Here is a 22,881-nt window from a genome sequence, read left to right as displayed (position 1 = left end):
ATATACAGTTAATCTTATTATCAAAACATTCAAACTAAATATAGGGCAGGATTTCAAATATGTTCAAAATGGTTCAGTCATGGCCAATGAAAACAAAAGACAATTTATACACTGTATAGCAATTAAATCTCTTGCCTGTTGGATTTTGAACTAAGTAGGAAACAAACAGCAGTGCTCCACTCAAAGGTAGTGGCTGACTGCAACACTCTGAGAGTGACACACATTTAAAGCAGCATGGCCAGCCGCCATCTTTGAGTGGGGCCCCTCTGTTTCCTACTCAGCTTAAAACTCAATGGGCAAGAGATTTGGTTGTTGTGCAATGCTTAGCCCTTGTTATACGTATTTTCATGGGCCATGACCAAACCATTCTGAATCAGTTAGAAGCCCAGATACAGGGTTAGAGTCCAAGGGTTTTAACAACTAACCTAAGTCCTTAGGGACTTGAATGTGTCCCAAAGCTTTTACTCCTAGAACATGAAAGCTGTCCGTCCATAGCAACCACTGACGAAGAGGGGAGAGTATCCTTCCTACTCCTAGAGTGTTTCTCACACAGTCACCTCCAGTCTCAACTTTGGCAGTCTCCCTCCCTTTCTTTCTCTTCTGCCTCCTCACTTAACTACCACCACCCAAAAAAAAGGAAAAAAAAAACCCTCAAGAAAAACAGAGTTTCAGCTTTGAGATGGCCCAGGGCTTTGGTGTCATGGTCAATGCTGAACCGATTTCCATGCCAGAAGACAAGGATCCCTCAGGGCAAACATTCTCCAATGTGTGTGAGCCCCACACAACAGGCAGCATGACTAGGTCAAAGGCCCCAAAGGCAGATGGACTGACAAGAGTCACGCCAGAACGTCACCCTTTCTGCAGTCAAATCAAGTATTCATGAGATGCTAGGCAAGTAGGTTACAGAGAAAACCTGGCCAAAGAGGGCACTCTATGAGGACTTCCAGTTCCCCTTACAGTTCCATGAGTAAGAACTCAAGCTTACTGATCGGTCAGTAACCCGAGGCCCCACCCAACCACAGAAAATTTCCAGATCCCAAAACACGTATGAGCAGAGTGCACCTTTAGGACCATTTCTCAGCATTGGCACTATTAACATTTTTGGCCAGAATGAGTCTTTGGGCTATCCTGTGCACTGTAGGATATTCAGTAACATTCATGGCCTCTATCCATTAGATGCCAATAAAACCCCTCCTCCCCCAAGATTGTGACAACCAAAAATATCTTCAGACATTAACAAATATCCCCTGGAGGAGGGGGGTACACTCGCCTTTGGTTCACAATCACTCCTCTAGGATAATGATTTGCTAAGAGGGCCTAAAACCCCAAAAAAGCTGCCTGACTCCCTGGCGGTAAAGCCTGGGGTAGAACTCTTAGACATCTATGTCAGGAGTACAAATTCACACAATCTTCTTATGAAGTAAGTTGGCAACACATGGAGAGCCTTAAAATAGTTTATTTCCTTAGACACAGGAACTTCCCTTCTAGAATACTATCCTAAGAAAATGTGCAGAAACCCTGAAAATGATTTATGTTCAAAGATCCCCACAGCAGCACTATTTTTTTATGATAATACTACAGAGTGCTTACTATCTGCTAGGCCAAGAAAAGCATTATACACGTATTGATTCATTTACTCCTGACAACAATCTTTAATACTTCAATGTTCCCATTTTACAAGTATCAAACCCAAGACAGTGTTAAGTAGCTCCCTCAAGGTCAACAGCTGATAAATGAAGCCAGGAATCAAACTCATTCTGTCACTAGAGCCTATGATCTTGACCATATGCTACACTGCATGGAAACTACTTCTGTGACCCCACATCATGTTTTCTAAGACTATCTGATTAAAGGAGAAACTATTAAATTAAAAAAGCAGGATATAACCACAAAGAGTATGATCTCAAGGGTACTTTATTCTAGCTTTCTGCATCTTTCAAATTGCCAATAAAGTCCATGTATTATTTTTTAAGAAAGAAAAACTAATTTTTAAAATGTTCTCGAAGAAATATGGGAAAACTCATGATGTATTAGGTTTTAAAAGCAGAATTTATAGTCATATACAAAGTATGATCTCAGTTTTATAAAAGACGACACTACCGAACTCTTACAAGTGTTCATCTCTTGGTGTTACCCTATGATGATTTGAAGGTAACTTAATTTTCTCCTTAAGGGACATGTGTTACTTTTTTTGTGCGTGTGAAAAAGTCTTTATCTGGACAAATGCTTTCTTTTTTCTTTGCTAAATGCCCAGGAGTAGAGTGGCTGGATCATAAGGTAGATGTAAGTTTAACTTTTTAAAAAACTGCCAAACTCAAAAAAAAAAAGAAAAAAAAAAGAAGGTGGGGACCAGGTTTGCTGGTCCAATAGAGCCTGGTGTAACCACTGAGACTATGGCCCCTAGCTGCCCTTCAGGTCTGGAATTGAACCCACAACTGTAGTTTCCAGCCAAACAAAGTACAGGCATGTGAGTTAAACATTTACCTCAAGTAGACACACGCCCTGGAGAGAACAATCATGGGAGAAGGAAGGGCTGCTTATGCACAGAGAGATAGCTCAGGGTGCAGAAGAGTATGAAGGGATGGACACTGGGAGGAGGTAATTATGGGGAGGAAGTGGGAGGGGAGCTGCTGCATTGTAAATTTTGGTCAACGACATGAGACAAAGTATATGTGAACTGCTGTATGAAAAGTGAATTTATTCTGTAAATCTTCACCCAAATCCTAATTAAAAAAAAAAAACTGCCAAACTGTTTTCCAAAGGAAACAAGTTGTGCCATTTTACATTTCTACCAGGAGTGTATGAGTTCAGTTTCTCCACATCATAACCAACACTTGCTGTGGTCAGTATTTTTCGTTTCTGCCATCTTAGTAAGTGTGCAGTAGTGTCTGAAGTCCCTGGGTGGTGCTCGGCTGCTAACTGTAAAGCTGCATGTTCAAGTCCACCCAAAGGTGCCTCAGAAGAAAGGTCTGGTGATCTCCTTCAAGAAATCAGCTACTGAAAACCTATGAAGCACAGTTCTACTCTGACACACAGGGGACATGTGTTACTTTTATAATCAGAAAATAACTTTCCTTTTTTAGGAAGTTCTATCAGGCCAGAGTCCCCCTGGCCAAAGCCTACTCAGATATCTACCTAAGCACCCACCTTTCCCCCTCCCAGGGTTATCTGTTTCCCCCTTACTGTCCCAAGAGGTGTGGAGGAGCTCATGGCAACATGTGTCATTAGAACAAATCTCTTAAAGGTAAGAGGCACAGTGTACTGTACAATCTTTAATCCAAGGTACCCTCAGTCTATTTTTAGCATCGTGGATAAACCATATACACTGCCAAAGCTTTTGCAAGCACAGCTATGGAAAGAAGAGAGTATAATTAAGCTTCTGGCAGCACAGTGCTAAGGACACAGGGAATTCTGGGCCCCTTCTCAGCTAAACCATGGCTCTACCAGGCTGGGTAAATACACAGCAATCTTCTGCCCCTTTCAGTGATTTCACACAGAATCCTTCCTTACTGCCTCATAAGATTAAAAGTGAATCCACAGTGATAGCTCAGGTTCTGTCCCCAGAAACTCAAGCCTGGGGTTGATGCCACCTTCCTCTCATTGGCTGCAAGCAGCACTTTGTTTACAAAGCCAGTGTAAAGAAATTCAAAACACCAAAGGGAAAAAGCCATATTAGTATGGTGCCTGCTGCTTAGAGTAGGCCGCAGAGAACAGCAGAGACAGGAAGAAGGGGGTCCTGGGGGTCTGAGAGATAATGTCTTGGGACCCTCACAGGCCAAAGAAGGCCTGTTTCTTCATCAGTGTCTTCAAAGTGATTTAAGCTGAGAAGCTAAAAAGCAAAACAACTCTTTCTTATTTATTTATTTATTTATTTTTTTGAGCAGCAGAATAAAGACTTCAGCTCTGGTGTTTTTTCTGGGTTAAGTTGCCCTAGTGCTACTGACTCCAATCAAAACACTTGACAAGACAAATCTAAGACATGCAGCAACCTGTCACATAGACAGGAGGGCAGAACTCAGGGGCAGTCAAGAGTAGAAGGAATGTGAGGCACCAAAAGCCATGAACAGATCCAACCTATTCCCATCTTAATCCCTTATCCTAATTTCTCAGGATCAAATGAATTGGTGAAAATCACTTCTTCAAAAGGTAAAATGTCCCCACATCCCACCAAAAAAAAAGAAAATATGCTGTTGAAATATAAGGTGCCATTAGCATTATTACTGTAACCCTACAACCCCACAGACTCCCCCAGTCGACTCCCCAACTTACAGATGCAAGCAGCAGCGATGAGCCGGCAGGCCGCATATGGGGGATCACAGGTGGGGAAGGAGGGCTGGATGATGTAGTTGGCAAAGGTGATGGCAATGATGGCCTGACTAGTGGGCTCCACAATGAGCAGTGAGGCCCAGAGGCGGATGAAGGCAATGAAGCCCCCAAAGGCCTCCAGAATATACGCATAGCTGGCCCCCGACTTTGTGATGGTGGTCCCCAGCTCTGCATAGCAAAGGGCACCGATGACAGAGAAGAGCCCACCGATGGCCCACACCACCAGTGACAATCCGTAAGAGGCAGTGTACTCTAGCACACCCTTGGGAGAGACAAAGATCCCTGAGCCAATCATGTTGCCCACTACCAAGCTGATCCCATTCAGCAGAGAGATTTCCTTCTTAAGCTGCATAGTTTCCGAGGACTTTTGAGGTGGTGTGCTGACATCTTCTTCCACCTTGGGCTGGATGGCCTCAGAGATGAGATGGTAGTTGGGCATGGAGCTCACCAGCTCCCCAGCTTCCATGGCAAATGGTTCCTTCACACCTGTGTTTATTGTGTCCTGGGAAAGAATGCATACACATCAGTCTCAGCCTGGAGCTGGTAAAGTGGTTTAGACCTGCAAAACCAAAGATTTCCAGGACACTCTAGCCCATCCCTGCTCATCTCCTGGATAGGAATGGCACGCCCTCATACACAGCCCTAAATACAATGAGCCTGTCCCAATTCCCACCAAGGGGAGCACACCCCCAGTGCTCCCAAAAAAGACACAGTGAGAACTCAGGCACAATATGGTCACTATGATTAATGGAGAGGTACTGGCTTGACACCCAAAGTAGGGCTGACATTAGTATTTTTAGAGCACAAATTATTCCTGAGATGTAAGTTTCATGGTTTTTAACCACCTTCAAACCCACAAACTGGCCCTGCAAAGAAGATCCGCATCCCTGCACCTAGTGCACAGCCTACCCAGCCTAGGAGACCGCCTGCTGTCCATACCAGGTGATCTTGTTCACTCACCTCCACCCAAGCATAAACAGGAATTTCTAGTGTCTGGCCCCATGTGGAGAGGTCTGCATGCAGCCACCCTAAGCCTAGCGAAGTATATAGGCAGTTTGTGGGAAGGGCTAGGAAGATGCTACGACAAAGACACATCATCATTGTGGACAGTGGACCAAGGAGACAGCCACTGAAGAGGCAACACTTGTGCATCACTGTGTTCACAATACCTACCTTACTTCCCACATTGCTGCTTCCCCATTCTTCTCCCAAAGTACCCAGAACAGAGGAATTACATAACAAGATGAGATGGAGAGAAGATATCCAGGGGGTACCCTAATCTAGGGCTAATTTGCCATTGTCTTATTTGCTTTCCCCCCAGCATGCCCCTCACTGCCATCTGAGGTTGCAAAGAGATCCTCCAAGAGGAGGACTCAGGAGTCTTGCTACCCAGTCAAAACTATAAGGCTTCTTTTATGCACAGATTTGGTGTTGGAAGGTATCCTGGACCAAGATGACACACAAACACAAACACATACACCATCACCTTCGGATTACAATTGGGCCAGCCCAGAAACTCAAAGAAGCTGGATTCCACATTAACCTACATATGAAGGACCCAGAAGCTGTCAGAGGAAGACAACCATCCTGACCCTACACTCAGCATGGCCTTCTCCCTACCTCAATTCCTGTGCCAATCTTGCTTAAAATCCCCTAATCCCACCTCATGCTCTGGAGAAAGGAATCTGGACAGCCAATTGATTCCTGCCCAGGAGAGGTCACAGTGTTAAGAACGGGATCAATATATTATCTTCCCAGAAGCCTCTCATCTACAACAAAGATGTGTGTACTAGGAATTTTGCCTCATGGAGCTCAGAGCAAGAGAGAACCACAGCCACTCAAGAGCGAGGTGTTCAAGCAAGCTGCCATCTAGATGCAACGATGGGTCTCTCCTCGTCAAGAGCAAAGAAGAAGGAAGAAAAACAAAATTCATGGAAACAATTAGTCCTAGCGACTGGTACACCATCTGATCTGCAGTCTATACAACTATGAGACCAGAAGAACTAGATGGTGCCTGGCTACCACTGTCATCCATGAAAGGGGATCTATGTAGGAGATCCTGGATAGAGAGGGAGAACAATGTGGAACAAAACTCAAAATCATTTGGAGGCAAAAAAAAAAAAAAAAGTGGGGACCAGGTTTGCTGGTCCGATAGAGCCTGGTGGAACCACTGAGACTATGGTCCCTAGCTGCCTTTCAGGTCTGGAATTAAACCCACACCTGTGATTTCCAGCCAAACAAAATACAGGTATGTGAGTTAAACATGTACCTGAAGTAGATACATGCCTTGGAGAGAACAATCATGGGAGAATGAAGGGCTGCTTATGCACAGGGAGACAGCACAGGGGGCAGGAGAGTATGGAGGGATGGACACTGGGAAGAGGTAACTATGGGGAGGAAGTGAGAGGGGAGCTGTTTGCATTGTGGTAAACCGTGGTCAATGACATGAGACAAAGTATGTGTGAACTGCTATATGGAAAGTGAATTTGCTCTGTAAATCTTCACCCAAATCACACTTAAAAAAAAAAAAAAAGAGTGAGGTGTTCACAGGGAAAACTCCAGTCTCCACAGGTCCAACTTGTCCCAGTCTCCTTCCAGAGCTGGGACCTGAACCCATGTGGAAAAAGCTGCTCTGAGGCACTAGTAAGCCTTCCCCTACTCCCAGAGGAGCTGAGCTAGTCTACTCAGTATCTCTGGACTTTAAGGCAACACCACTCTACCTTCCACTCCTGGCACCAAGCCATGCAGGTATCCCTATGCAAGCATGTGAAAACATATTTGTTTTCATGTGTCAGTCAGGAGAGCCCAGGCATGCACGGGAAGAAAGAGAAAGCAGGAAACAGCTGAAAGCCCAGATTCTCATGTAAAAGTCAGGTGCAGAGAGACCTAGGTTGCCTGTTCCAGTCGAGTCAGCACAGAGACAAGCAGAGAAACCTGACTCCAGTGACCACTCCAGCCTCCACTATTTCATTAGACCTTAGTTGGTAGGGAGGGGGCCTGGGGCTACCAAGAATTCCTTTTGGACTCAGACAGCCTGGTATGGGCATCTCTGATGAGGCTTAATCATGTCTGTCTGATATACTGGTGAAACTATCCAGTGGCCCTATTTGGGGGAGTAGAGTACAGTAACAGCCTAGGATCTCAGTTCCAGCACCTGAATGAGAGGTAAGCTCCTATTGAAAAGGTTAAGAAGAACCCTTCCTTCACTCAACACAACTAAAGGCAGATGAAGCTTCTTTCTCTTCATAACTACAATAACAAAATGCAATTATCACTGGAGGCAAGTCATTTGTCATTTGGCCAAAGTAATTAAACACCAAAGAGCAGATGTGTGATGTAATCCCAGTAGCTCTCAGGCGGCAGATGACTAAGTCCCAGGCTGGCCTGGCCATACAACCCCAAGGCCATCCCTCCCCTCTTCTCTACATCTGAACCTCACCTCAGACCTCCACAAACCTGCCTACAGTATGCCAGGCTCTCTGCTGGAGACAAAGCAGTGAACGAGGCTGCTATGGATCATGCCCTCATAGAATACACAAGCAGACAATATGGCAGCATGGAAATAAGAGGGACATGAAATTAGAAGTCCACAGTCAGAGAAGAGTCCACCAGCTCCTATAATAGCAGTTACCTTCCCAACCAACCTCACTAATCTTTTGTGAGCATCAAATTACACAATATGAAACTCTTCAGTAAAATGCGAAGTCTTAAACATTTCACACGACCTCAACAGGGTTAACAATGCAAAAAGACAAATTCTAGAAGCAAGGAAGAGCAAGAAGGCTGATGAGAGTTAAAGTTATTTCACTGGAAAGTAAAATATGGCCTAAGATAGAACACCCTTGACCTCTAGCTTACATCTGAGATGTAGGCGCTGAATGAGCATCACTCCCACCTCAATGACAAGAAAAGCCAGGTACCCTACAAAACCATGACTGTGATTGAAGTCATCAGAGAGCTGAGGTCACAAACTGACCAACTACACTGAAATTTACGTAAAGACAGGCAGAGAAGTCCAAGGGGAGATGCAAGCTCTGGCTCGCCTTCTACAGCTGGAGAGATGGGACAGCAACACAAGCGGGTAAGAATGCAGCTATAATTTTTAACAAATTACTAAAGGTCAAGTGTGGGCTAGCAAGTGCCACAGACACTAGGAAGCTTTTCTCCACACACTTCAGACAGTGTTCACAAGAAATGCTGAGGGCCCAAATCCATTAAGTGGGGAAGAGAATGTTTGTTTAATAAATGGTGCTGGCAAAACTGGAGATCCATTTGCAGAAAAATGAAACAAGATCTGTACCTCACACCACACACAAAAACAAACTCCAGATGGATCAAAGACTTAAATGTGAAACCTAGAACTATACAGTTTCTCAAGGAAAATTTAGGCTCAAACTTAAGGGCCCTAATATGTGGTATAAATAGACTACCAAGCATAATTCAAAATGCACCAACAGCAGAAGAGAAGCCAGATGATTGGGACCTTCTAAAAATTAAATGTTTATGTGCTTCCAAAGACTTCTCCAAAAGAGTCAAAAGAGAACCTACAGATTGGGAAAAAATATTTGGTAATAACATATCTGACAAGGGACTTATCTCTAGAATTTATAGAACACTCCAACACCTCAATAACAAAAAGACAAACAATCCAATTAAAAAATGGGCAGAAGACATGAACAGACACTTCACCAAGGAGGATATTCAAGCGGCCAACAAACATATGAAGAAATGCTCACGATCATTAGCTATTAGAGAGATGCAAATCAAAACAACAATGAGATACCATCTTGCTCCAGCACTAGTAGCAAAGTTCAACAAGACAGAAAATAACAAATGCTGGCGAGGTTGTGGAGAGATTGGGACTCTCATACACTGCTGGTGGGACTGTAAAATGGTACAACCATTGTGGAAAGCAGTATGGCGATTCCTTCAAAAGTTGGAAATACAAATACCATTTGACCCAGCCATCCCATTACTAGGTATATACCCTAAAGAAGTGAGAGCCATAACAAGAACAGATATATGCACGCCCATGTTCATCGCAGCACTATTTACAATAGCCAAAACTTGGAAACAACCTAGATGTCCAACAACTGAGGAATGGATAACCAAACTTTGGTACATTCACACAATGGAATACTATGCAACGCTAAAGAATAATGTAGAATCTGCAAAACACCGCATAACGTGGATGAACTTGGAGGACATTATGCTGAGCGAAATAAGTCAGTCACAAAAGGACAAATATTGTATTAGTCCATTATTGTGAAAGTTAAGGAAAGGTTTATATATTGGAGGACATTTTCTTTGTTGGTTACCAGGGGTGGGAGGGGAGGGGAGGGAATGCTGTTAGATAGATAGAGATAAATACTGATTTGGGTGAAGAGAAGGGCAATGTACCAAATGTGAGTGACCAATATGGCAGCATTGAGGATGAGAAAGACAGAGAGTTACATGGGCAGTACAAACAACAAATATGAACCCCTTTGTAAATACAATACTGAGTTGTCAGTGAAAGCAAACATGGGTAGAGGGACGGATAGATGGGTGAACAAGCTAAACAATTATGTATGTCTAAATGGAGAGTGTATCCAAGATCATATTCAGGGTTGGCAGACAATGGGCCTCTCAAAGAGTATGAAGGGATGGACACTGGGAGGAGGTAACTATGGGGAGGAGGTGGGAGGGGAGCTGCTGCATTGTAAATTTTGGTCAATGACATGAGACAAAGTATATGTGAACTGCTGTATGAAAAGTGAATTTACTCTGTAAATCTTCACCCAAATCCTAAAAAAAAAAAAAATTTAAATCAAGAAGAAAAAAAAAAAGAAATGCTGAGGGCCAAGGCAGAAGACTCTAAATATCCTCCCTCAGAAGTGCTGCACTAGACTGGGAAAACAGTAATCGCCATGAAAAAAATACAAAACCCCACCTGGTCCCTTCTCTAAAGAATAAAATCTTAATCCTTTGGGGAAAGTACAGCCAATTCTTTTCTCTCAAGGCAGCTGGGGCAGAATTTAAAACAAACAAAAAAACTTCCACCTCTAGAGGAAGGGCAGGAAATTCTGGTCAAGACCAGTAGAAGTATCCTATCTCTGGGGGAGGAGCAAAATCACCGAGAAACATCCACCCTTGAGACCTAGGCAAACAGAAAGACCGAAGACTGAGGCTGAATCAAGCCGACAGAAAATACCCCTGGCTCCTTACCAACAGGTTGTTGTTGTTGTTGTTGTTATGTGCCGTTGAGTCGGCCCTGACTCATAGCGACCCCTCCTTGGGTTTCCAAGGCAGTATCACTACGGAAGTAGGATTGCCCAACCTTCCTTCCGAGGAGTGGCTGGTGGGTTTGAACCGCCAGCCTTCTGGTTAGCAGTCAAGTGCTTTAGCCACTATGCTACCAGGTTAGCAAGCACTAAATAACAACTAAATGAAAATGTGGTAAACTACACTGAGGCGTAGGAGAACAAAGACCTAAAGCTGAAGGTAGAGCAGAAACACTGAGAAAAACCCTGCCTCCAGCAAACCAACCCTAAGCCCAAGGAAACACTACAGGAATTTGAAGCTAGTGATACACCCAGCAGGACCACAGCAACAACAAAATCTAGACCCAGTTCAACTTCTAATTGACTCAAACTCTCATACTAACAGAGTAGTGAGAGTAGAGACATACCCACCTCCTAACATAAATACTACCATATTTCTACACAAATAGTGTACTCATTATGTCCAAATGGTTTTACTTAATTTCATTATTTCCATTTGCTATATGTGTGGGCACATTATTTGTGGAAAAATACAGTATTTATGTCTCTACTTTTTTACATACTATGTCTGGCAATCAATAAGAAATTACAAAAAACATAAAAATCAAGAAAAACAACCTACTATCTACAGATAATCAATAGGAAGTATACAGAGATCACCCAGATATCAGAATTATCAGACAGAGAATTTAAAAGAACTATGATTAACCAGAAGGCTGGCAGTTCCAACCCACCAGCCACTCCTCAGAAGGAAGACTGGGCAATCTACTTCTGTACCAATACCGCCTCGGAAACCCAAGGACGTCTTGCTATGAGTTGGATGATACTGACAGCAGTGAGTTTGGTTTTTTTGGTTTATGATCAGTACGTTTAAAGTCTTCAGTGGAAAAGTGGACAGCATACAGGAACAAATGTGGAATTTCAGCACAGAGATAAAAACTGTAAGAGTCAAAATGGAAAACATTAAAATAGAACAGAGTATCCCGGAGCTGTGGGAAAATATCAAATGGTCTGGTATCTGAGGTAAATGTTGTTGTTGTTGTTAGGTGCCAATGAGTCAGACCTGACTCATAGCGACCCCTCCTTGGGTTTCTGAGGCAGTATCACTACTGAAGTAGATTGCCCCATCTTCCTTCTGAGGAGTTACTGGTGGGTTTGAACCGCTAGCCTGCTGGTTAGCAGTCAAGTGCCTTAGGCACTAGCTACCAGAGCTCCTCTGAGGTAAATAGAGAAATATTTTTTGGTCTATTTTTAATTGCTCTAAAATATAACTGACTACCGAAAGTTAAAACAATAGCAATGTATTATGGATTTACAGCATGTGTAAAAGTAAAATGTATGACAATAGTACAAAAGATACAAAGGAAGAATTGGGAGTATACTGTTACAAGATCTTCTATTACATGTGAAGCAATATAACAATATTTAAAGGTAGAATGTAATTAAAAGCGTATACTAAAAAAGTTAAAAGAGATATAAATTATAAGCCAAACAGAATTAAATCCTAAAGTAGGCAAAAAAAGAAGAAAAAAGGAACAAAACAGATTAAACAAGTAGAAAACAACCAGTAAGATGGTAGATTTTACTTCAACCACATCAATAATTACATTCAATGTAAATGATCTAAACAGACCAATTGAAAGACATAGATTTTCAAATTAGATTTTTTAAAAAAAGCAAGACTCAATATGCTGTCACAAGAAATCTACTTTAGAGGGGAGGGGAGGAAACACTGCAAGAATTTTAAAAAAATCCACTTTAAATATAAAGACAGATAAATTACAAGAATTGAAAAAGATAAACCACTAACCAAAAGAAAGTTGGAGTAGCTATATTAACATCACACAAAATAGACTTCAGAACAAGGAATATTCCCAGTGATAAAAAGGAACTTTATAAAATAATAAAGAGGTTAATTCACCAAGACATAAGAATTCTAAATGCATATTTCCCTAACAGAACTTCAAAATACAAGAAGCTTAAACTGATAGACATGAAGCAAGAAATAGACAAAGCCACAATTATAGTTGGAGATGTCAACACACGTCTCTCAAGTCATCTATAGAACAACAACAACAACAAAAAAACCTACTGCTGTTGAGTAGATTCCAACTCACAGTAACCCTACAGGACAGAGTAGAACTGCCCCCTAGGGTTTCCAAGGCTATAAATCTTTACAGAAACAGACTGCCACATCTTTCTCTCAAGGGTTCAAACCGTTTACCTTTTGGTTAACAGTCAATTCCTTAACCAATGCACCAACCACCAGGGCTCCTTAAAATGGAGTTGAGCACTTAACCTTTTACAGAATATGTAGACATAAAATCAGCAAAGATACAGAAGATCTGAAAATGGAATATCCCAACATAGCTCTTATCCAAGTAATAATGTGGCTTCTGAGAAATAAAAATTGGCAACTGCAAAAGATATTCTCAGGGCTGGAAAGGTTGGCAGTATGAACCCACTTAGCATCTCTGCAGGAGAAAGAGCTGGCAATCTGTTTTCATGAAGATTACAGCCAAGAAAACCCTAAGAAGTTCTACTCCGTTACATGGGTCGCTATGAATCGAAATTGACTTGAGGGCACCTAACACCAGCACCACATCTATGCAGGACAGCAGCAGGAAGGGGTGAGAGTCTTCCATCAGGGCAAAAACATGGCTTTGGCTCCTAAGCTTTCAAAACAGAATACCAGTCCTATCATTTACTCAGTTGGCCTCAGAGTACAATCAGGAACCCTGCCTCTGCAGTTACCTGAGGCCTTTAGTACCAACTGCAATCTTCTCATCACTCGATGCTATATACAGTCCCACCCATAGTCCAGTTACACTCAACTACAGAACCTACAGCAGTACAGGGTTTTCAGACCCCATCGGGGATTACACACCTTTGCTTATGCTGAGCTGTCTGCCTCTAACATTCTTCTTCTCCTACCTTTTTCTCAACATCCCACTTGCCATCTTTCTCTATAGATTGCTTCTAGTACATACTTCCACCTTAGAAGTCACCTCACTCTGACGTATTTGCTTCCCTTTAATCTCTCCCAACTAGTTTATAAGCTTCTTGTCTGTGACTAGGTATATTCCCAGCAGCACCCAGTATGAGGCCTAGCAAAGGGTCGGTACTCAGTCTATAATCATTGATGAAAATACACCAAGAACAGAAAACACCAACAAAACAAACCCTACTGCAAGTCTAACCTAGGCCACTTGCTCCCCAGAACAGCAACAAAAAATGTTTAACTAAGGGGAAATGATCATTTTGGAAAGCCAGCCTGAGACTGTGGTTCCCATCATTTTCTGTTACAGTACTTGTTCTTCTGGTAACAGCTGATGAAGGAGGAAAAAATAGCAACAAAAACCTAGTATGATTACAATGATTATGAACTAATTCGTATTTAGTCACAACAGTACCTACATACATCTGAAAACAAGCCGTCCATACCTATGCGAGACACACTCTTTATCCTTTCCACACACAGGCCTGGGGCACACAGGGATTTGCAGACCCTCTGCAACAATGGTATGAAAACCACTGATTCAAGAGGCCCATGATTAAGCCACTACATCCAGCTCCATAGTCTGCTATTGTGGTGGGTCATCAAAACTCCACCAGATTACCCTCCTGAGCTGACTAGACTTTTGCCTTCACTTTTTATCCAACTGGTAAGAGAAATGGCATATGAAGCTCACACAGTATTTGTCCCTCAGTCTCTCTAACATACACAATCTCTCTAAAATCACTGTTAAAGATAATCTGCATTAAGCCATTCAATGTATAAGGTCCCATCTTGAAAAACTGGTGTTAAACTCTGATTGCAAGGACACAACGCAGCTCTCTAATAGATGTTTCATCCTATTTTCTATGCCACTGCACCAGATAATAAAGAAACTCAGCAGGCCACTAACATTTCCTCACGTAAACTCAACCATAAAACTGTCAAATGCATTTTTAGAGGGAAAAAAAGACCTAATAAAGTTCAATTACAAAGAAAATTTGACAAATTAGATTTAAAACCTCTTTCACAACTGATGACTCGGGGAAAAAGAATGAAGCTGAGAAATATACCAATATCTTAAGTATTATGGGAACAGGATTTTTTTCTTTTTTATTCTTCTCTGAGTTTTTCAAATTTTCCACAATAGTATGCATTCATATTTTAACATACTTAAACTTAAAAAATAAATATCCTTATCTTATTTCTTTCTTCCAAACCGCAAAAATTATGTGTTTTTTTACCTACACCAGGAAACTTAAGATCAACTTTGGCTCCCAATCATGGCAGACAGATGCCTTCATCGTGATGATCTGCTACCTAGTCTTTTCTGTGACACTGGTTTCCTACTCCTTTTTAATAACCTTTTCACAAGTATCTTTAGTTATAAACCACCACAAACTCCTCTTTAGAAAGAAATGTATATGTAAATAAGAATATTTATATATTAATATTGGTTCTATGTGATGGAATCAATTTCAACTCATAGCAACCTTATAGGACTGAGTAGAACTGCCCCATATAGGGGTTTCCAAGGCTATGATCTTTACAGGAACAGACTGCCACATCTTTCTCCTGTAGAGCACCAGCTGGCTGGGTTCAAAGTGCTGAATTTTCAGTCGGAGCCAAGCACTTAGCCATCAGGACTCCTTATATTAATAATATATTAATAAATTTTAGTGCTACATATATAGCATGGAACCCTAAAAAAAAGAGATCTGTTAATTATATGTGAGCTATTCTCTTTACTTATATCTCGTTGATATTATATATAAGTAACTAAAACTCTACAAATTACAACCATCCAAGAAAGCTAACAGAGAACACAGCAATAATATTCACCTGTCAGGAAGTAATCGAACATCACACTTTCATCAGCTGCCTCATCATAAATAGGTCAGGTACTGAGAAGAAAATGAAGTCTCCACAGCAGGACCTAATTCCAGTTGTCTGTCTTGGCCATTTATTCTCTACAACAAGAGTAAAAGGCAACTTATCAAAAAATGAACCTAGTAAGCAACAGGGTGATATCTCCCTTTGTCAAATCTAAACAGGGACAGAAAGGGTAGCACTCAATTACTGAGAAGTTCCAACACACACACAGAGGGTATAAGTGAAGCAATCCGCCCAAATAAGTGTCAAAGAACTGCCTTGGTCATCTCAAATAGTGCAAGTTGAGACAGTTGCTGCTCCCTGAGTCCTAGATCTGGTGAGCCCCATTTGCGTAACTTCTAGAGAACCATATCCACATCCTAGAAACTACAGCAGGAAGCATGGAGGTCAGGAACTTGCCTGTACCAAGAAGTTCCAGGAGGACCGGTCACATGACTGGTGTATACTTTTGGTCTCCAACAAATATATGCTCATAGCCAGACAGGGAAGGAAAAAAAGACAAGAGATAATGAGGCTTGTGACCTTCCATATATTTGTCAGGAAAAGAAAATCAAATATAACAACTTGTATGACATTTGAGACCAAAGTAAGGAAGCAAAAGCCATCAGCATACGACAGAACCCTAGTAACTTAGGCAGCTTAGGTTGTTTTCTGAGGACCCTCACAGCAAGAAAGAGTGAAAATAACTTCAAGAAGAGGCAGATGCTGTCACTTAGCATGCTGGGAGTGCCCAAAGAGAGGCATTGCCTCAAATCTGGGAGTGACTCGAAGAGATAAGGCACCAGGTGGCTGAGCTTTCTGCTATCAGGGTGCTACAATCACAGCCCACAGTTTTTCCCCCATCAGGGGCAAAGACCGAATTCTTTTCAACACATGTCATCAAGCACCTAGCCCAGTGCACACAGCAGGTCCTCAAAAACATCTACTAAATTAACTGCTGATTCCTACCTATAGTGACCATTACACAACATGGTGACCAGGCTGTTTGCTTAATACTTAGTGAAGAATTTTCAGAATGTTACACAAATATCTTACATTTGTGACAAGATCATCAAACAACATGCCAGGCTATCAGGACTCTTCAAAAAGCCATTAAAAGGAACACACCATTCCCTAGTTCCAATATCCCAACACACCCAAGTCCCCAGTGTAGACAAAACCTTTCAGCATCCCCAAAAACCTTCATTCCTGACAAGAAAATGGAAACCAATCTCCACCAACCCCAAAGTGGGAGGGGTGGGACCGTCACCAGCGACCACCTTTTCGGGAGTCCACTTGGGTCCTAGTACAAAACATGACTGCCACCCCCGTGCTGGCGCGAGAACTGAGAAGCCACCCCACACGCTCTTCATAATCACACACACATTCTCTTACACACTCATGGTCTCTCATTCACATGGTTTCTGAAACACCCAGTCTCACACACATACACACACAGAGTCTCACTCACACGTCACAGATTCTTTTTCTTACAGTCTCACACTTGAGTATCTCACAAACTCTCACACACTCACACTCAGGGCCCCTCTCACACTCACACCCGGGTGTCTTTCCCTCAGACACACAAAGTCTCCTTCACATTCAGGATCTAAGACACAGTCTTAAACTCAGGGTCTCACACACTCCCAGAGTCACCTTCCCACTCAGGATATGTCACACACTTCGGTCTAACCCTCTCACACTCACACCATGCCCCCTCACACTCAAGGTCTCACACACTCGGAGTCACCGCAGACGCAGGGTCTTTCACACGTGGTCTCACTCACGCCCAGGGTCTCCATCTCTAACACACATACAAACACGAATCTCTCTCACACCCAGGGTCTCACACGCTTCCGAGGTCACGCTTCCGCTCAGGGTCTAGCACACACTCGCGGCCCCTCTCACCCTCACAGCGTCACACTCTAACACGCGCCACGGCCCGTCACCCCGCGCCCGGCTCCCTGGCCCCCAGCCCGCATCCCGCCCGAGGCGGCGACGGCGCGGAGGGCCCGATCGGATCAGATCCGGCCTGCTCCCTGGCGCGGCCCGCCCGTCCGCGGCCCAGCCCGTTACCTTCCCGCCGCCGGTCGCCGCCAGGATGCTCTGTCGTGCTGCTGCTGCCGCCGCTGCCGCCACCGCAGCCGCTCAGGCTCCTCCCCCGCTACGTCACCCGCCGCCGGATCGCGATAGAGCGCACAGCGGCGGGACGAGGCGCAGTCTGGGCTCTGGCTGCAGCGAGCGGAGCTCAGACGCCCTTGTGTGCGGCCTGGGCGTGTGAGTGCAGCTGTCCGTCAGCCCCCAAGGCCATGCTGGGGCCCAGCCACCCTCGCGGGACTGGACTGCCATTCTCTGACCTCGCACGAGTCCCGGCGACTCTCACATGGGCCCGCTAAATGGCCCCTTCACCAGGTTCCCTCTCTGGCCTGGCCGCTGGCCTGGGCCTCACTTTCAGGGAGATGACAGGGGGAGCTACCATACCCAGCTCTCAGCAGACCCCGGGCCTGGAGACCCTATGCAGACACACACAACCTGGACGTGTCTTCAGGCCCTGCTCCCATGGCTAATTCCAGGCTTACCTAGGGCTCAAGCCGGATATTTTCCAGTCCTCACCTTGCCTGACCCTGCTGACACCTTATTGGGGGCACTGCACCTTCTTATCCTCCTCTCTCTCTGGCTGTTCCTCCTCTGGCTCCGTCTGGGGCTCTGCCAGGGCCTCCTGACCTAGGCAGCTGAGCCTGCCAGCTTAGCTTCCTGTCCACACACCTCAGGTACCACATCTGCTGGGCTCCACAGTCATTTCCTGTGGACACATTTCCATCTGCACATCCTCTGGTTCTTGACTGACCCACCCAAACCTCTAATTCCCCCACACCCAGTGACCTAGTGGGAGATTGGCAGCACCCTGAAAGGTCTCTTCCTCCTTTCCCCAGGCTGTGATCCCCGGTTTTCTTCTCCCTAGCCACACCTGGGTATGAAGCCCTGGTGGCACAGTGGTTAAGAGCTCAGCTGCTAACTGAAGGGCTGGAGTTCTGAACCCACCAAACTGCTCCATGGGAGAAAGATGTGGCACTTTGCTTCCATAAAGATTACAGCCTTGGAAACCCTATAAGGGAGTTCTACACTTTGCTGTAGGGTTGCTGAGTCCGAATCAACTCGATGGCAGCAGATTAATGGGTTTTAGTCACAGCTGGACACTGCCACAAGCCCCCCCTCAACTCCCAGCCCCTATCCTGCTCCCTCCAACCCTCCTCCTAGAATACAGATCGGACTTTGTATCTCCCCTGCCTGAACCCTTCTAGTTTCCTCACCATAGCCCTCAGATGACGATCGGAACCGTTGAGGAATCCTTAGCTGGCACTGCCCATATTGTGCCTTCTGCTCGGCACGGCTTCCCTAGGAGTGAGTGTGTATATACTTAATTGAAGGCATTAGCATCTGAACCTTTGCCTCCTCTCTGACTGGACAGAGGGAGGGCTGTGGATACTTTTGTGTCATTAAGTGGCAAACAGTCCACTTTTCCTTATGACAGCCACATACATGACCTGCCAACTCCCAGACCTCTGGCTTCACGCCATCTCAAACCTAGTTACAGTTACCCCCGTCAGCTGAAAGTCTACTGTGCACCAAGCACTAAGTCATACTATCTCCAGCACCATCAGTGTTCCTCAGGACCACCCTACAGGGTACATTTGTTGTTGTTGTTGTTGTTGTTATATGCCGTCGAGTCGGCCCTGACTCATAGCGACCCCTCCTTGGGTTTCCAAGGCAGTATCACTACGGAAGTAGGATTGCCCAACCTTCCTTCCGAGGTTTGAACCGCCAGCCTTCTGGTTAGCAGTCAAGTGCCTTAGGCACTATGCTACCACAGCTCCACAGGGTACATTTAGTCATCCCCATTTTTCAGATGAGGAAACAGGCTCAAGGTCAGAAAGAATCCCTTAGCTACTTAGCTGGGGCTGGTAGACTGGGATTTGAACCTAGGACTGATGATTCTGAAGTCTGTTCTGACTCTATGCCTTCTCTCTGCACCTGTGAAACCAGGGGTGGCAGAGGAGCTGACACAGGTCAGGGATAAGTAGGGCCACACAAAAGTGCCATGGGTGAGTGGGTAGTGGGGCAGAGCCAGACTGAGCAGGGCATGGGGGTGAGGGTTTGCTCCCTTTCATGGAACCGAGGCCAGTGCTGCAGTTGGACCTGAGAGTTCCACCATCTCTTCTCTGGAAAGCTCCTTCCAAGTTTGACATCTAACTTTTGCAGTGAGAGGGTTCAGAGCGCCCTCTGGTGGCCAAAGGTGTATTGACGGCTAGTGCCTGGACTGGAAAGAATCTTGTGAGGAACTGGGTGGAAAGTGCGACAACTACTATCAACTACTATCTCCACCGTCGGGAGGGTCTGTTCCACAATATTCAAGCTGGACCACATTCCTAATTATGTCTATGTCAGATGTTATCAGCGTTTCTCTGTCCTTGTCCATATCCATATCCATCTCTATTTGGTCCCCATTTCTCTTTGTCAATCTGGGTCTCTGTTCATACCAGTCTCAGCCAGGTCTCTCTTACTTGTCAGTCTCTCTGTCCCCAAAGACAGAGAGATGATGGGCAAATGAGCCTGAAGAAGCAAAGGGGGAGGGTGGTGCCCCACCAAGGATCTTAGGTTCAAAAGATGCTGAGAACTGCAAGTTGTGGAAAAACAAGGCTGGGAAAAGGAGCGCAACCAGGGGTGACCTGCAGGACTGTCCTCGGCACCCAGCTCTGAGGTGGCATGTGAGGCCTGCTGACCAGGAAGGGGCAAGAGGAGGGCAGGAGCTACATTCCAATAGGAATGGTGCAAGTTCTGAATCGTAGAAGGGGAGCTAGATTCAAGGAAAGGGGGCAGCTCTGAGGGGCTGGAGGTTAAAGCCCACAAAGGCACAAAGGGGCCATGCCTCAATGCAGAGAGAACCCATTAAAATCCCCAGGAAGATCCAGCCCTGATCGCCTTCCTCTCTATACCTCCTCACCCCTCTGCCACCTCCCTCCCTCCTACTCAGAGCAGAACCTACACAAGAGACTGTACAGCAAGCAACCAGAGTACTTTTATTGAGGGAACTGGCCTGCTCAGAGCCTCATCCAGGGCCCACCACTCAGGAACAAAAAGATGCTGGGGATGTAGGCAACAGAGAAAATCCAGCTCCGCAGAAATCTTGTGGAAAAGCAGCAGAGTCTGGCCTGACAGTCTCTGACTGTGGCCCGGGGGCCTGTACAATATGATGTGGGGCCCCATCTGACCTCCTCTACCTTCACGAGGAGCAAGAGGATCAAGATCAACAGCCCAAGACTGATTCCCATGAGGTGGAGGTCAGACGCGCCTCTGCCTTCCACCCTTTTTACCAATTCTGACACCAGCCATCTTTCCCATGGCACTCTACTTCTCTGCTGCATTCAGTTATTCACTGTAATGGCCACAAAGAACTCACAGACAATATCCACAATAATGGGGTTTATTAGGGAGGTAACAGGTTACAATTCAGGATCAAAAACAAGTCAGGATACAGTTCTTCAATCAGGACAGTGTCTTCTCAGCAATGCCCATAGGCACACCTCCCTCTGGCCCTCGGCCTCGTAGCCCCCTGGCCCCTTGGCCTCTACCCTGCTTGGGCAAGCGTTACAAAGCTCTTTTAGCTCTGCGATAAGGGCCCAGCAGCACCCTACTCTACCACTAATCCTTGGCCTGAAGGCACTCAGCTCTAACTCTGTGGTCAACCCAAACCTAGCTCTACTAAGCACCCAGAAGCACCTACTGGCAAGCTTCCTTCCCGAAGGCACTCAGCTTTCTCTCTCCATGGGTCTCTGTGCTGTCTCTCCAGTGTTACAGCTCTGTCTCCTGCCTTGAGGACGTTCCCAGTGCAGGTATGCCAGGTCCAAAGGGCACTCTCCACTCCTGTCTCTTCTTGCTCATAGTCAGGTTCCCCTCTTTCCACCTCTGGGATGGTTCATTTTAGGCCTAGTGAGATGGCAAAACTAATCAATCCTCATGTTAGGGTTCCATGCACCTCATTTGCATGGTCCCACCCCCTCAAGGGTGCCATGCCCCTTTTATTTACATTATTAGCAAGCTATCCAATCCTCCTGGTGGGCCACAAGGACCTCACATTGACACAGTCCCCCCCAGCATTTGGTGGGAGTTACAAAGACTATGGCTAGAAGGCCCATGTTAAGTAATTTACCACAGCACAGAACCCCACTCCAGAAGCTAGAGCTAAGTCTCCTTGATAGCAGTCACCCACTTGGAGGCCTTTGCAACTAGGGCAGGCCCAGGTTCTCCATCGCTGCTATCATAGGGAAGCTCACGCAGCACCTTTAGAGCAGAGAGAACCCCCAGGAGAGCCCTCAAGGCACGTGGCTGTCCAAAGGGGAACCTATCAGCCCACTTAAGTCTCTGGGTTATTTCCTGCAGACTGAACACCCACCATTCACTGACTGGTGGTGGCTGGTGTTTGGCAGGATGGGCAGGAGTCTTGCCTCCTGTCACTGTGGGCCAGTGCATTTGGACACTGGAGAGACCCTAGGGCAGGTTGGCAGTGTAGTTGTAGGTTAGTGGAAAAGCAGTTCAACAAAGCTCTGGGTAGCCTTGGCTGCTTCCCTGAGCTCCCTGTCTCCACATGGCACTGAGTCTTGCTCTCATCCCTGGACCATAGGCCCAGGGCAAAAGGAGTCAGCTGCAATACTGTGGCCAACAGCCCCAACAAGAGATCAGGGATCCTGGAACACAGTCCCTAGAACTGGGGGGCCATCTGCTGCCCTATCATGATCCTCCAGTCAGGCCTGGCTAGGCTGCTCCTGGAGATGAGAGGGAGGAATGAATGCCCAAGGGCCTGGGAATCACAGACAATACACACTCCGCTCCAGCCCACAATGGAACTGGGCTGCCCCCAAGAAGCCACAGACAGACTGCCAAGGAGCTAGGCCACAGGGGCCAGCAATGCCAGCCAGCCGTGGGGCTATGGCCAGTATGTGGAGTTGTCACCCTAAGGGTCAGAAGCCCACTCCTGGACTCTTGGGGCAAAGCCCACAGCTCAGTAACACCTCTCACAAGAAAGTTGAGGGGCCATAGCCTGGTGGGTGTGATTAGGCCATAGCAGCAGGAGGAACACGTGGCCCTGGAGTGGGTGACTGGGACCAGGTGTCAGGTAATCTACCCCATGGAGGCAGTCCTGAAGCCACACAGTTCCACCAGCAGCCATATTCTTTTTATCAAAGGTCCCTTGAGTTCAGACTTGAGTTCTTCCTTCTTCACTCTCACGCAGGGAAGATAAGAAGTAACACTTCCCTGTGGCAGATACTTCATATTCCAAGATCCAGGGCCTCATTTGGTTGGTCACAAACCCATGGGCTGCAACAGCCCCAGAGGCCGAGACATATGGCAGCCCTGCCTGCACAGGCG

At 45.4% G+C, this 22,881-nt stretch overlaps 1 protein-coding gene across 1 annotated transcript in view; it reads right to left on the bottom strand.

Annotated features, from left to right (window-relative positions):
* Positions 1–4,792, bottom strand: part of SLC7A6 (solute carrier family 7 member 6) — a 24,469-nt gene extending 19,677 nt beyond the window's left edge. The window contains exon 1 of the mRNA XM_007940290.2: positions 4,270–4,792. Coding sequence (XP_007938481.1) covers positions 4,270–4,792 — 523 coding nt within the window. The remainder of the gene's footprint in view (positions 1–4,269) is intronic.
* Positions 4,793–22,881: the final 18,089 nt, after the last annotated feature.

This window comes from Orycteropus afer, unplaced genomic scaffold (genome assembly GCF_000298275.1).
Source record: "Orycteropus afer afer isolate SDZICR_OR568_19922 unplaced genomic scaffold, OryAfe1.0 scaffold00067, whole genome shotgun sequence".
Classification (NCBI taxonomy): Eukaryota; Metazoa; Chordata; class Mammalia; order Tubulidentata; family Orycteropodidae; genus Orycteropus; species Orycteropus afer.
Note: the sequence above shows the minus strand (reverse complement) of the source record. Positions and strands in the feature narration are given on the sequence as shown.